General features: G+C 45.2%; 1 protein-coding gene across 5 annotated transcripts in view; it reads right to left on the bottom strand.

Moving 5' to 3' along the window:
• The window catches only part of septin9a (septin 9a), a 92,035-nt gene that overhangs the window by 29,192 nt on the left and 46,679 nt on the right, over positions 1–16,164 (bottom strand). For 3 of the 5 annotated variants that reach the window (XM_083650263.1, XM_083650265.1, XM_083650264.1), the window contains one exon: positions 8,443–9,189. The exons of the other annotated variants lie outside the window; for them this stretch is intronic. In XM_083650263.1, the coding sequence (XP_083506389.1) occupies positions 8,443–9,189 (747 nt within the window). The remainder of the gene's footprint in view (positions 1–8,442; positions 9,190–16,164) is intronic. 5 annotated transcript variants of the gene reach the window in all.

The following is a 16,164-nucleotide window of genomic DNA, read 5'->3' as shown; positions in this document are numbered from 1 at the left end:
CATAAATAATTCAACCTGAAATGGTCAGAGCATCATCTGAACGGTCATTTAGAAATTCAGTTTCAGAGCGCTCAGAGGAGGGGGGGGGCTGCTGCAGGCAGACAAAGTCTCTCTTGCTTTAGGAGAAGTAGAAGGAGCTTTAATTATATAATGCTAGATAGTTTAATGAATAATAATGCATCATATTTTATTTGTTTTATGAGTAAAATCTGTAACACGGTCCTTCTAACAAGCGATGCATCCTCCCATTTGAAATAACCTTTTCTTTCGGTCTGTCTGTCGGACTGACTGCTGTTTATTTAGCTATTTGTTTTATTTAATCTTTATTTCCTACTGTTAATTTCTATCAACAATGTATAATAATGTTAAATATTCTTTAATAAAGTTACTTCTTTAAAGAAAGCAGCCTTCGGAGTAGGCTACCCCTGCATCATATCAGTGCACAATAATCCACAGAAAAGGTCTCTATTTTCATTCTAGCTAAAAGAAAAAAAATAACGATATCGGCTGCAATAATGGTAATCAGTGATCCCCCGCCCCTCTCTCTAAAATCGGTATTGTTCACAAAAATGCCATATCGGTCAGGCTCTAGTGACACACACAAGCATACACACACAGGCACGCACACAGACACACACACACACACACACACACACACACACACACACAGGATAAACTATCAGTGAAAACATTTCCATCCCTTGTGACATGCACACGTCCTTGGTTCTAGCCAACTCCTCCACAGCCGTATCAATAGGCCTTTATGTGTGTGTGAAGGAGATGAATGTACTCTCTTGATATGGTGAATGCTCAGCAGGCCAGCACAAGACTCTATTGATCATAAGATAATAACTCATTAACCCAAACTACTGCTAACTCAGCTTCAAGATCATCCTCATCAAAGGCCCCTCTCAGAAGCACTCGCCTCCAGGGCCAATTCAAATGGCAAACAGCCATTATTATTATTCATTACCCTCGAGGCTAACTTTGATCCGTTAACTCTGAGATGAGGATCAATGTTTGATATATTTGTGAGCTTTGAGCTTTCATAGATCCTGGATCAGGTATGTGAGGGGAGAAAGGAGAGAAATTACATGAACTAAAGTCTTCTTTTCCCATCAATCACCACCTCTCCTTTTCCCCTACAGGCATGTTCTCCTCATTCAGACCGACTTTACACCCAGGACACCACATAACACTGCACTTAAAGCCCCCTTTGCATGGTCAAATAACAGGCAAATAATAGAAAGACAAAGTGCCAAATCACAATGCATGACAGCTCAGTCCAACAGCTAGCTCCACGCTAAACAGAGCACATCACATAAAGTGGCCACGCTCTAGTTCCCCGTTAAGCCTTGATGACTCCCTCAGATCAACTCTGCTCTTCCCTTTAACATCATGGCTGTTGCCTCATGTCATTTACAAGTTCCCTTTCTCAATAAGTGGAAAGCTGCCTCTGGACTAATAAACACAAGGAAGTGCTCAAATTGCTTCCTAAGGTCAGAGGGAGGTCAGCGTCAGTAATGACAGGGAGTGGGCGGCCGGTATGGGAACAGGGTTATGTTGAAATCCCAGTGTTGCAACTATTGTGTGTGGCTTTCACTATAGAGAAGACGCCCATCTTTAGTGTGACGGTGGTCCAGTTTCATCCAACTCATCCCTTATCAATGGCAAATTATAACTTAAATTAATCTACTTTAACAGGGGAGCACAGTCCATCATGAATACACACTCTGAACCCAAACCACCTTACCTAAAGTTAGAACTTTCAAAAAATACCAGGTGATTGAACGAACTGTCACCTGGCAGGTGATTGAACAAACTGTCTATCACCGTCTATCACGGGCTAACTTCAACCACTTAGGACTGCCTCCTCCTTCCTCGGACACCGATTGGTCCGCACCACTGGTGGAGTTGAGTCAAACGCATATCTGGCAGCATGGCACAATGGATTTCTGGTGGTCATGATCTCACAAATCCAAAGTTACATTATTGCAGCCAAGAGAAACTATATTAAGGTCAAGGCATGGGACAGGAAACCAAGATGAACTGTGCACAGAATGAATGAGTGGGTGTGTGTGTCTGTGTGTAAACACATGACATCATATCCTGTTAGAAGCAGCAGAAGACTGAATGAATGCAGCTGCTGACAGCAATACAAATCAACAGAAACAGAGCATGTCATTACAGCACCTTGTACTTTACGACAACCCGCCATAAAACCACAACCTTATCGCTTATCACCGTGTTCATCAGCCACTCTGCCTCGGTGGAGACATTCTTATCCCTGTCATCTGTGTGAAGGCATATATAAAGACTCTCAACCATGAACACACACACACACACACACACACACACACACACACACACGAGGGTGGGTCATAGTTAAAGATCCTATGGGCCCTCAAGTAATAAATGAATAGGTCAAACACCCCTATAAAACACATACATTGAAACACACACACACACACACACACACACACACACACACACAGAGGATATGGTGGTGACACCTTGGGGTAACAGAAGTTTTTCCCCATCTAAAAACAAAAGAAAACATCAAGGTCAATCTGAATCTAAAATAAAACGGCTGCCAAACACAAACGACATGTTGTAGTTTTGGGCTCGTCGTCAAAGCAGAGACGTCTGTCCGTTTAGTTTGACTCCCAACTCCCTCCTGATACGAGTTGACAGGAAATGTGACTCTTTCTTGCACGCTCCGTCTCTCTCCCTCCTATCTCCTCTTGGCTTCTCCTGTGTTCTTCTTGCTCACAGGCCCTTCCCTCCCTGCACACAGCAGGGCTAAGCAGGGGGAGTGGTCATCTGAGACTTAACCCACTCACTTTCCCCTGCCTCTTCTCCTCTTATTGACGCTAGTACGCTACGCTACATTTTGGATAATTAGCATGCATCCTTCCTTCCCTCCTATAAAGAACCGACTGATTCAACAGTGCTGTAGCGGTGGGACCGAAAAAGCTCTACAATAACTCTTCTGCACGAGGCAAAAGTTTAATTAAAAGTAAACGCAAACTGACTGCCAAGGAAGTGCAGCGAGAGAGAGAGAGAGAGAGAGAGAGAGAGAGAGAGAGAGAGAGAGACTGAGGAAGGCAACATGCAGCAGAAAAAGTGGAAATTGGAGGCTTTCTATTTTTATGTAGAGCGTTTTATGGTCTCCAGATTTGGAATGTAACACCTCCCAGCTGCCTGCGCCTGGATAGTCCTCAACTAGCTAGAGAACAACACATGAACACAGCTGTCTGTCTCCAGATAACATTGCTCCACACACACACACACACACACACACGGGCTTCTCTGGATAAACAATGATAGAGGGGAAACTAAACAGTGCAAGGAACTCGCAAGAGAGTGGAGAGATTCAGAAGCCACTGCATCATGCACACGCACACACACACACACACACGCACACACCCATATCGGTCAGGCTCTAGTGACACGCGTGCGGCGTGTACACACACACACACACACACACACACACACACACACACACACACTTTTACACCCACATTTGTTTTGTGTGATCTGATCCAAGATGGTCTCTAGTTTGTAGGGATGTTCATCAATAATCGAAAATCGATAATTGATCGTTGAGGAATGAATTCGATCATGTCGAATTTTGATCGATTATTGTTTTTTTGTTTTGTTTTGTTTTGTTTTTGCGGACTAGGTTTGGGTGGAAGTCGTTCCTCCTCGCCCCACTCCATTGCACAGCCAACTAACGTGAGGTGGAGCTTCGTATAGTCTCTAGTTTTCTGGCTGGGCGGGGCATGGGGAATTCACACCGGCATGCGCCGGAGACACAAACAAACGCACCCAGTGGTCTGCGGACCTCATTGAGGGCGTTATAACTATGAAACTTGGTACACTTCTCTCCTAACTTTCAACAAAGTGTGAGTAACGGTACACGTGTTTAAGTCAATTAAAGTAATTTTATTTGTTTATAACGTTATGAACTATGAAGTAGCAGCAGTCAGCATGGACTCAGCTAGCCTTTAGCTGCTAACACCCACCTGAATCAATTCACACACATCTCGTGGCAAATAACGCTAATAATATCCACTCGTCGGACTGAGAGCAGCTGGATGGAACTCGACCATCAGGACAGATGAGGTTTTTGTCACGAGTTTATAAGCCTGGAAGCCGCGGCCGGTGAGCTGAGTCCTACTTTCAAAATGTGAGTACAGTAGCCTAGCTAGCTAGGTTACATTATATGTACCCTGTCATGTAACATGTTTGTTTAGCTGGCCACAGCGCTAGTGTCTGATATTCTTACTACACAGCGGCATCGTCAGTGTAGCCGGCCGAGAACGCGCAACGTTATTACCAGAGTATTTTTTTTATAATAATAATAATTATTATTATTATTATTATTATTAATATTAAAATTATTATTATTATTATTATTATTATTATTACGCTATCGATAATTGATCATTAATTTTCCTGAATTTTGATTATGGAAATGTATTCAAAATGCCCATCCATAGTTTGTATGTGTTTTTGTTCAATGAGGCAAATCATTCAAAACCTCTCCTTACCTGGACGATGTTGAGGTTGTTTTTATTCTCACCCACGACTGACTCACCTGCCAAACATGTGGTGCGGGGATAGCGCTGAAACTCAAACTGAGAGTCATGCTTTAACCAGATGTTTTCATAAAGTATTGGTTTTACTGAGGCGGAACTTCCAGAAATGCCCCTGAGCTGAGCTGTGGTAAGAGACGCTGCATATCAGGGCTGCTGAGTCACGGCTCATAAGGGCTAAGCTCTCAGGCAGCTCCCACTTCAAGAATAGAAGAGCAAGTCTCTGTAATGTTGTTGATTTCATCCCCTCAGACCACAGGAAGCCTTGCAGGATGTGACTAAAGGACCTGTTTTCATTTTGGAGTTAGTAGGAAACTCATGAGCAAGGCTATGAGTTAGAGAGCACAGGTGATGCTGCAGTTTGGCTGGTAATATGATGAGATGTCTCTTTCTATTAAGCTGTGTTCACACCGAGATATTTATTTTTCGCTCTGTCGCTTGATTCAACCCTTTGGAATCGCTCTGTCGCTGTGATTAAATCGCTCGTCAACAGGCACACGAATTGACAGACATCTGGGGGCTATAACGTTACGCAATGTCATGATGTTTGTCCACTACGAGCCACCGTAGCTGTTTACAAGCTAAGCTTATCAGCGTGCTCCTAACGTGAGTTCTATATGAATGAATAGCCTTTATTGTCATTGCAGAGTTACCCATACAACAAAATTAACCGGTAGTACAGACTTCACTTCATGTCAGCTGTCAGCCGGTCAATCAGCTGTCAATGCGGTTTGTTGCCACACAATAAACCAGCGGTTTGTTCCAAGCCAGTGGGATCCTTGACTCACTCTCAACACAGCAGCCAATCAGCGTTGAACAGCGAGCGACTGATGCCAGCGTAATTTCGCTCGAGTTGGGATATTTCATCTCGAGCGACGAGCGTATTTTCTCCCTATCGCTCTGTCTCTATCGCTCGGACGCCCAGCGATTTTTCTCCCGGGCGAATATACGCTCAATCGCTTGTTTGCATTGACTTTGTATGTAAACTCGATGCCAGCGGAAAACTTTAATAGGTCGGTGTGAACGCAGCTTTAGACTTCAATAGAGTCTGACCTCCAGACTTGTGTGTGTGTGTGTGTGTGTGTGTGTGTGTGTGTGTGTGTGTGTGTGTGTGTGTGTGTGTGTGTGTGTGTGATCTCAACTAGACACATGTATAGTTTCATGACTGCGTGTTCCACGGTTACATTGTAACAGTATCGCATTGACAAAACAGACATACAGTATAAACATAATAGCAAAGTACTCAAAACCGCTTCTGTGCTACAGTAGGTGTCTCCAGGCCCACATTTTGCCATGATGACACACAGAGAAACACATGGTGAAAACAATACCAGCCACACATTGTCGCAGCTGGTAAAAACTTTAGCATTGTAGTGAGGCCAGACCTAATTATGTCATGGAAAAGTCCATTAAGTTTACAGAGAAGGCGTGCATGAAACAGACACACACACACACACAAACTAAACCTTTGTTCACACCAGGCGCTTAACATAAGCAGAACTGAAGCTTGACTCACGCTGATCGTGAGCTCACGCCTAACAGGTCACACCAGACACTCTCCTCCTCAGCGCCTGCCTCGGAGCCGCTTCACTAGCCGCTCCCCCCCTCACAACCTCCATTCACTTCATGCACGCCGCACGGCAGCTTCACGCTTCGCGCTTCACACTTGGAAAATAGGAGTGAATCCTGAATGATCGCCCGAGCAAGGCATGAGCAAGGCACACGTGCGGTGCGGCTGGTGTGAACGGCTTCGCCTGTTAACAAGGACGCCGAAATGAAACTTGTGGGTTCAGCGTAGGTTGTTTGAGCTTAGGTTGAGCGTTGCTTCGGCGTATGGTGTAAGCCAGTAACTTCTCTGGCTACCTTACTTTCTGTACTACATGTAGTATTTAATCATCAAACTTTCCTCTTTAAAAGCAGCAAAAAACATGTGTACACCTATATTCAACAGAGCTAATTTGACAGTTGTTCATCCTTTAAGTCCAGCAGCTGATTCCAGTGAGCTAAAGGTGGCTTGCTAATAAGCCACATTGCTTGACTGTATAAGTCTCATCTTTACTGCTGTCCTGTGAGCAGCCCTGTGATTCTCATCATCACCCTCCCTGACCTACATTCACAGATCGTCTAGACCGTTGAGCTCACAGGATTGCTGCTGGAGAATAAACAGAGGAGAAATCTAAAATAAACATTGGAAAAAAATAATTACGATTCATATGACACTGCACATTTCACAGGCCCCTTTGTTTGCTGCTGTGTTTGGATCTGTGTGTGTATGTGTGTATGTGTGTATGCAGAGATGGGCGAAAATACATCATAAAGTATTTTGATACAAATTACAAATACTTGCTCAAAAAATGTATCACAATACAAATACAAAATACTGGTCTGAAAAAGTATTTGAGATACAAATACGTATTTTGTATTTTGAAAATACATAAAAATACATTTTATAAAAACTGATAAAGAGCTGCAACAATTAGTCAATTCATCAATTCCCTAGATATCTGACATCATAACAGTATCCCTGGATATGATGTGCCATGGCCGGCTCCACGGGCTCCCAAAATCATGACTGACAGACAGACAGACACTGCCCACCCACCTTGGTGCCATCGTGCAAATGTGCGCCATCGGCTCATACTACATCAGAGTTGCTCGAGTGACATCACTGATGACATCACAACTGCCTGAGTAACATCACAGTTGGGCAAACAGTTGCTCGAGTGACATCACTGATGACATCACAATTGATCGAGTGGCATCACTGATGACATCACTGATGACATCACAATCATGACCCACACTGCCGCCACACACACTGTCACCCACTTTTCCAATTTTAATTAAGAAGATAATTAGTTGTGTCTTTCTAATATGATACACTGGTTTGAATATGCAGTAAACCGTTTCATTTGCAGATAGGCCAGTGCATGCAATATCTAATCATCAATTTATATTAGTAATTTATCTCTGGGGGAATTTCCACCAATACAAGGCTTCATACTAGACGTAGAAGTGATGTGAAGTCTGACTCAAGACTCACCGTACTCTGCCTCTGATTTGTGGTTGAGTTTGTTCTGAGGGTAAGCCAATCAGAGGTAGAGTAGAAGTGACATGTTAAAACATTTTTCTCCACAGTCAATGGTAAGAATGTGTCAATTTGAGAATAAAATGACATAAAATTAAAGAAAAAAGTATTTTATGTATTTAAAATACACAAAATACAAGGTCTGAAAGTATCTTGATACAAATTACATCTTATTTTTCTCGGTCCAGCCAAATACAAATTACAAAATACACAAATGTATTTGAAATACGTATTTGAAATACATGTATTTAAAATACTGCCCATCTCTGTGTGTATGTGTGTATGTGTGTGTGTGTGTGTGTGTGTGTGTGTGTGTGTGTGTGTGTGTGTGTGTGTGTGTGTCCGCCTCTCAGAAAGACTTTGTGAGTTTGTTGTGAGATGAAGCTAACCGGAAACAACAACTGTCAATAGACAAGATCAAAAAGCTACAGTAAGAATGTCAGACCATGTACTGTACAGCCATCCTCAACTGATTTCACCAGTTAACATCACATCAAGCCTAAAACTCAGAATGACTGTTGCTATCATACAGGTATTGGATTAAGAAAGACAGGCCTTACTGAAACCAGTTGCATCCAAACCTGACATCAAAAACAAAGTCAATTGGCACATTAGAAAAACTAAACAAACCCCTAATTTTATCCTCTTCAAGTAGCTCACTCCAAAACAACCCAGGTAATATCTTGATCAAAGTGACTCAGCTTGGAAATGAAAAGCAGACAGCACGTTCAAAGGAGCAGAGCAGATACTCACTGTCTGTTGGGGTCTCTGTGACGGGGGACTGCATCCTCTCCACCCTGGGCTCCACCAGGGTGGGCAGGGGAGCGCTGGGTGCTGGAGGTGGGTGGCTGTTGTTCTCCACCACCCTGCCTGGCACAGAGCCATCTGGCTGTCTGAAGACGGGCATCTCTGGCCTCCTGTTGGCCCCCTCCACGGGGCTCAGGCTGCGGGGTGGGGGCTCTGCTCTCCTCTGAGGGGGCTCTGGGATCCTAGAGGCCAGCAGGCCTGAAGCCGGCTGGGAGTCCACCCTCTTGGGAGGCGCAGGGGGTTCGTGCGGCCGTGACATGCTTAGCTCTGCCCGTCTGTTTGTGGAGGTTGAGAGAGGGGTGGACGAGCTGTCTAGGGGGGTACTCCGACTACTCAGGCTGACCTCAGGCCGCTTGAGGCCAAAGCGGGCGATACCGGCGCTGGGCGAGCTGTCAATTTGCTTGGAGGAGACCTCAATGGAGATTTCTGTGCGGCGGGAAGAGGCGGTGTCTGGGTTGCGACCCCCTGACAGCTCAACGCGCCTCATGCCGGTCTTGGGGGAGCGGGGGTTGGAGGACTCGGAGGGGGAGGTTCTGGACGAGGAGTAGTCAGAGTTGCGGGAGCTCAGGTCGTAGCTCCGCTGGCTGGATGCGGAGGACGTGGATGAGCGGAGGGGGTTGGTAGTCCGGCGGGTCAGGGGCGAGGGGTGTGTGGACGAATCTGCCTCCTCCACCTCAAACGATCGTTTCAGCGCTGGAAAACACAAGACTGTTATTAGTAAAACAAAAACAAACAAAAAACAGCATGTTTTCTAGGTCTCTTGTGAGGTTTCATAGATTTTTCTCCCCAATATAATTAATTGACATAAACACTGTTCATTGTCAGGGACAGTCACTTATCTACATAGGAAAGGATGGAGAGTGAGCATTAACACCTGTTTGATAAAGGGGGGGGGGGGGTGTTAACCAAGATGGTTGTGTAGCAGCAAAATAAAATACTGCAATTACGTATTATAGACACTGCGTTGCAAGGTAACATTGGAGAAATGTGTCAGGGGGGAAGCGGTCTCCCCGGAAAGTCAGTATTATCAGCTTACTGTCAGGTTACAGAATAAAGTTGACATTTAGAGAGTAGTAACTAGTAACCTTACTATACAATTCAAAATACATACTTCGGCATGCGCTGGGACGCGTCATCAGTGATGTTAGCTGGGGTCGTAAGGTGTTTCGGGTCTCTCAACATCATACACCCTCGCCCAGTAGACTAACGTTACCCTATCAACAACTCTCAGATAACTGACAGGGCCGACTCAAACGTAAACATCACTTAATGAACAAACCCCACAGTGTTGTCATTATCTCTAGTCTATTCAGCGCACAATGAGGATCATTCACAAACCTTGCCAAGCAGTCAGGCTAAAAGCAGCAACGTAACAACATCACTTTCCCCATCACTGCATCCAGCAATAACAAAGGGCCATAAAAACTCGTTCAATCTAACGTTAGTTATGAATAACCTTACCCTTCTTAACTCGCTTCACATAGCTTGACAGTGACATCAGAGCGTTTCCAATTCACAGTTCCTTCGTCGATGAAAAAAAACACACCAAGCAGGTTACAAAATCTACCTAACGCTATTAGTTTAGCTGGTTTACACACCACCAGCGTTAGCTAGCGAACAACACAAGTAACGTTACGGCTGGTTCTTCTGCACCGTTGGTGACAAAGTAGCTGTATAAATAACAGTTGACGCTACCTCCGGCGTCACTGTAAAATGAAGGTAAAAGTAGCGTTACATGGAACGAGTAGAGACGGTAATATCTAACGTAATCCGTTGTCTACCAGTGTAAAAGGTGAAGCGGCCATCTGGAGACTGGAGTCACCTTCCACGCGCACCCGGCCCGGCAGCACCATTCACCTCGCCTGCTCGAGCGCTTCTGCTAATTGGTCACGTGACCCTGTTTTTGCTTAATGGTCAAATAAATGGGTTTGACCCCTAACCTGCTGGTTAGATATTGGAGTAACTGCTTTCTGAAGGTGCTTATTATAGGCTACATTAAATACAGTAATAAATACTGCCTGTTTATATGGCTTTTGACTAGACTGTTGCAAGATAGCCTGTTGATGATCTGTAGCAAAAGTTATGTTTGACCTGATGCTGCTTTCATTGGGGCTAAACCCCTATTAAAAAGTTAAAATAATCTGATTAAAAATAGCTTTGGAATTATAGCTATGTAAACATAAAGTGATAAGTAGCTACAAATTCCTTTGAATAAATGTCTAAATCTGACAAATAACCCTACAGCATTCCCACACTATCTGAAGCTCTCCCTCCAGATGCCAGGAAGCCTCATTCCACATCACTCCATTTCACCAGCCTGGCTTTGGCCTCATTGTTCCCAGTTGTTATTGTTGTTAGATAAAGGCCTTTACTCTGCCGTGGTTAGCTCCGTGTCAGATGTGAGGGTGATGACATGTTAGCTCCGTGTCAGATGTGAGGGTGATGACATGTTAGCTCCATGTCAGATGTGAGGGTGATGACGTGGTTAGCTCCGTGTCAGATGTGAGGGTGATGATGTGGTTAGCTCCGTGTCAGATGTGAGGGTGATAACATGTTAGCTCCATGTCAGATGTTAGGGTGATGACATGTTAGCTCCGTGTCAGATGTGAGGGTGATGACATGTTAGCTCCATGTCAGATGTGAGGGTGATGACGTGGTTAGCTCTGTGTTAGATGTGAGGGTGATGACATGGTTAGCTCCATGTCAGATGTGAGGGTGATGACGTGGTTAGCTCCGTGTCAGATGTGAGGGTGATGATGTGGTTAGCTCCGTGTCAGATGTGAGGGTGATGACGTGGTTAGCTCCGTGTCAGATGTTAGGGTGATGACATGGTTAGCTCCATGTCAGATGTGAGGGTGATGACGTGGTTAGCTCCGTGTCAGATGTTAGGGTGATGACATGGTTAGCTCCATGTCAGATGTGAGGGTGATGACGTGGTTAGCTCCGTGTCAGATGTGAGGGTGATGATGTGGTTAGCTCCGTGTCAGATGTGAGGGTGATGACGTGGTTAGCTCCGTGTCAGATGTGAGGGTGATGATGTGGTTAGCTCCGTGTCAGATGTGAGGGTGATGACGTGGTTAGCTCCATGTCAGATGTGAGGGTGATAACATGTTAGCTCCATGTCAGATGTGAGGGTGATGACATGTTAGCTCCATGTCAGATGTGAGGGTGATGACGTGGTTAGCTCCATGTCAGATGTGAGGGTGATGACGTGGTGCAGCTCCGTGTCAGATGTGAGGGTGATGACGTGGTTAGCTCCGTGTCAGATGTGAGGGTGATGATGTGGTTAGCTCCATGTCAGATGTGAGGGTGATGACGTGGTTAGCTCCATGTCAGATGTGAGGGTGATGACGTGGTTAGCTCCAAGTCAGATGTGAGGGTGATGACGTCAGCTCCATGTCAGATGTGAGGGTGATGACGTGGTGTAGCTCCGTGTCAGATGTGAGGGTGATGACGTCAGCTCCGTGTCAGATGTGAGGGTGATGACGTGGTTAGCTCCAAGTCAGATGTGAGGGTGATGACGTCAGCTCCGTGTCAGATGTGAGGGTGATGACGTGGTTAGCTCCATGTCAGATGTGAGGGTGATGACGTGGTTAGCTCCATGTCAGATGTGAGGGTGATGACGTGGTTAGCTCCAAGTCAGATGTGAGGGTGATGACGTCAGCTCCATGTCAGATGTGAGGGTGATGACGTGGTGTAGCTCCGTGTCAGATGTGAGGGTGATGACGTGGTGTAGCTCCGTGTCAGATGTGAGGGTAATGACACCTGGCTCACCTCAGCTCGGCCCAGATCGGAGTCCCAGGCCCTGCAGCAACAATGCCCCTGTCCCAAATAAAAACAGCCCAGGCAGGCATCTGGCCTGCTTCAAGGGTGACGAGCCATCGGCACCAGCATGGGGGAAGACCCTCTGCCTGGGACACTGTTTTCACACACTTGGTATGTTTCAGCAGGTTTTGCTGCCTGATACCAGAGGGCTTGTGAGGTTGTTAGCAGCTGCTAGCTCATAATAGGCTACGGTCTGGGTGTGATGTGTAAAATTTCACCTCTCCTCCCTTTGTAAATTTTAGGTGGAGAAATCATCACGTCAAGACAGATTGGCTTCACTTGGTCTGAACTTTTTCTAACCCTCCATATGATTATGGAACTTCTGCTTGGAGAGTGGAGTGGTTACTGACAAGTCTGAATTCCAGGTCTGTCAGCGATCTCAGGCCTCAGGTGCCCTAGAGCTTCCTAGACAATCGAGGGTTTTATCCCGGTGTTTGCTAGGTGGGCAGCTGGCAGTGGGTCAGCAAGGTGAGGGAGGTGAAACAGAGACCGAGTTTCCTCACAGGAGGTGAAAGGGTCATTGTAATTGCTAGAGGCCACTAATGGTGAACATGATCAATAATCCGCAACATTGATTACTGTTGAAATGCAATCTGACTGTGAATACACACAGCTTTATTATGCATCATCCATTCAAATTATCTTTATTATCACCAGGAGAGCAGCGCAATCAGTCGGGATTTGTAGAAAGTTGGACAAAAGAGAGAGGCGCCATCAATCACTTTAAAGTTACACAAGCTAAAGAATTTGATAAGGGAAGATAAACCAGGTGCAAATCCTTATGAATATGTCTGACATTGCAACTCTGTTATATATGTCCTTCCTCCCAGCTTTAAGGATTACAGGATGTCCTCCTGTAGCTTGTATCACACTACTACAGTTAGGGCTTGCATTCCCATGGGGCAACAAACACATCATGCACTCATGGTGCACATAAGTGGCTTTAGATTAAAAATTAAATCAATAAAAAAATCCACCAAATGGCATTATGTGTTATGAAGATGTCTGACTTCTGTGTCACAGGGTGAATGCAACAGTGATGTCTATGGAAGCGATTTAGGTAGGTCTGTCCACACTCTCCTTTTGCACTTTGCATGTAAAGTCCTGTTGTGCCAGCATGGACTGTGTGGAACTCTGGACCCACTGTCCTGTATGACAGCAAGACACAATCCTGTCCTGTATGTCAGCAAGACACAATCCTGTCCATTTATTGTATGTGGCAATTAAAGTGACTGATTCATCTTAGATCCCTTTTCCAGCACTTCTTCAGCGTATCGTGGGAGAATGACCGGAAAAGATGGTGACATGCAGAAAAAGGCTGTGAGTCAGATTGTCAGAAGTATGTCGTAGAGCCACAGAGCCGCCAGGGAAACTCATCACAGATCGCTTCTGCGTCTGACAATGAGCTCTTTGTGTTGCTCACATGGCATCATGTAATTTGACCACAACTGGCCAAGGAGTGATCCTTGACTGGAAGACAGGACTGACAGGGTATTTCACTGTTATTTCAATACAGGAAATAAGTACAGGAGTGAGATACAGTCGCAATGAGGTCATATGATGTAGAATCCACAGTGGTAACGGCTGGAAATATCTTTAAAAAGTATGAGCAAGGCTTTGGAACGCTCGCTACCAGCGGGGCACTCAGTGACGGTAAAGGAAGAGAATGTGCCACAAATGAATAAGCGACTCATTTACTTCGAGTATTTTCTTGATCTAAGAATAGAATGATTTCTTTACCCTTTCTGCCTCCCATGCAAATGACTTGCACTATATTCATGGAACTTTTACAGTCATGGCAAAACCTTGAGTGGTGAAGGCAAGCAGCATTGGTCCCCTCGAAACAGATAGTGTGTGATTTGTGATTTTGATTTAATGATCTGTTTGGCTAGGATTTATGTTGAGTGTATGGTGTGTGTCTGTTCTGTGGTGACAGAAACCCCAACACACAGTGAAGGCCTCACAGACTCACAGACACCCTGGAGACACAGGCCCTGTGTGTGTGTGTGTGTGTGTGTGTGTGTGTGTGTGTGTGTGTGTGTGTGTGTGTGTGTGTGTGTGTGTGTGTGTGTGTGTGTGTGTGTGTGTGTGTGTGTGTGTGTGTGTGTGTGTGTGAACAGTACAGTAAGGCAAACAATATAGTCTGCTCTCCCCTGGTTGGAGCCAAACAGACACAGCCTCCACACCGTTCTCTGTCACTGACCCCTTAAATCAGCACTCTGTTGCTGTCATACTGTAGTGTGTGTGTGTGTGTGTGTGTGTGTGTGTGTGTGTGTGTGTGTGTGTGTGTGTGTGTGTGTTGGGGTCGATGGTGCCTCCCGACACACACACACACACACACACACACACACACACACACACACACTGAAGCAGAGCTGGAGACTCTGTAAACAGATCGCAGCAGGCCTGTCCTAGTAGAGCAGCACCATGACACACACACACACACACACACACACACACACACACACACACACACACACACACACACACACACACACACACACACACACACACTCACACACACACACACACACACACACACACACACACACACACACACACACACACACACACACATATGGTTCTCTTGCTGGGTATTTATGCATACAGTACAAGAAGGCATTTTACTTGTGCTTTTGCCCAAGTCAGTGTCCAGTGCCTACGGTATAATATATTATTATGCTTGTGTATGACCTGAACTGCATACATAATTGTCTTTGCCTGCCGCTATGTTGTTATGTGGTTTCATGCACAAAGCTGTACGTGTGTGTGTGTGTGTGTGTGTGTGTGTGTGTGTGTGTGTGTGTGTGTGTGTGTGTGTGTTATCAAGGACAAAGTCATTTGATGTCTCCAAGCTGCTGTATGCTGCTGCTCTGAGGAGATAGCAGTGATCACAGGCCTCTCAACCAAGCCTAGATAGTCATAATGAGCACCAATGTGAACCAAATGTCTACTCTCTCTCTCTCTCTCTCTCTCTCTCTCTCTCTCTCTCTCTCTCTCTCTCTCTCTCTCTCTCGCTCTTATTCACATATCTCTCTCTCTCTCTCTCTCTCTCTCTCTCTCTCTCTCTCTCTCTCCTCTCTCTCTCTCTCTCTCTCTCTTCTTAGAATCTGACCTGGAAGTGACACGCAAACAATCTGCTTTGAAGATGCAACTCCATTGATCTTGTGACTCCATTCTGAATGATCTAAAGTTTCCTTCATACTGAGCCGCCAAATAAGGAAGTCCATGCAACCAAGCATGCTGCTTTTCAACCAAGAGTCATTCAGACATGGCCTTAAAGACGTACTGTACTGCTGAACCCATGTCGGCCATATTGCATCCAATATGGCCGAGCTGCCGGAAAATCACATGATGTTGCCGCTCTGTTCTCTAATGTAGCATGGAGAGGGTGAGCAGCACATGGGACATTGTCTCTGCCTCTCTGAGCATAACAGTGAGTGGATGAGTGTGAGGGGTCAACTACTGTAGATGTACAGGCTTTTGTTCAAAAGACAACTTAGCGTTAGTGTGCATTCATGTGCTATCAGATATCTCAGAAAAATGGGTGGAAGTTGGAAACTCAGAACATGTCGAGGCAAGTGTGAATTATGACGCGATGGTGACCTTTAACCTTTTCAAAAGTAGCAGCACAAGCACACAAACACAATGACTGTAAGCAGGAACCCTGATAACTCATACTACTATAACTATACTTCAACTGTTGCCAAGTGCTAGTGGCCTACAGTAGTCTACTACTTTGTAACTATAGCAGCTCGCCTCTCACAATAAGAGCCATGCTACTGCACCTGATGACATGATGTAGCTGGTGATTATGTGTTTGAGGCAAAGTTTTTACATAAC

Source organism: Poromitra crassiceps, assembly GCF_964638095.1.
Source record: "Poromitra crassiceps genome assembly, chromosome: 13".
NCBI classification, from domain to species: domain Eukaryota; kingdom Metazoa; phylum Chordata; class Actinopteri; order Beryciformes; family Melamphaidae; genus Poromitra; species Poromitra crassiceps.
The sequence above is the reverse complement of the archived record's forward strand: the minus strand, read 5'-3'. Positions and strand labels throughout refer to the sequence as shown.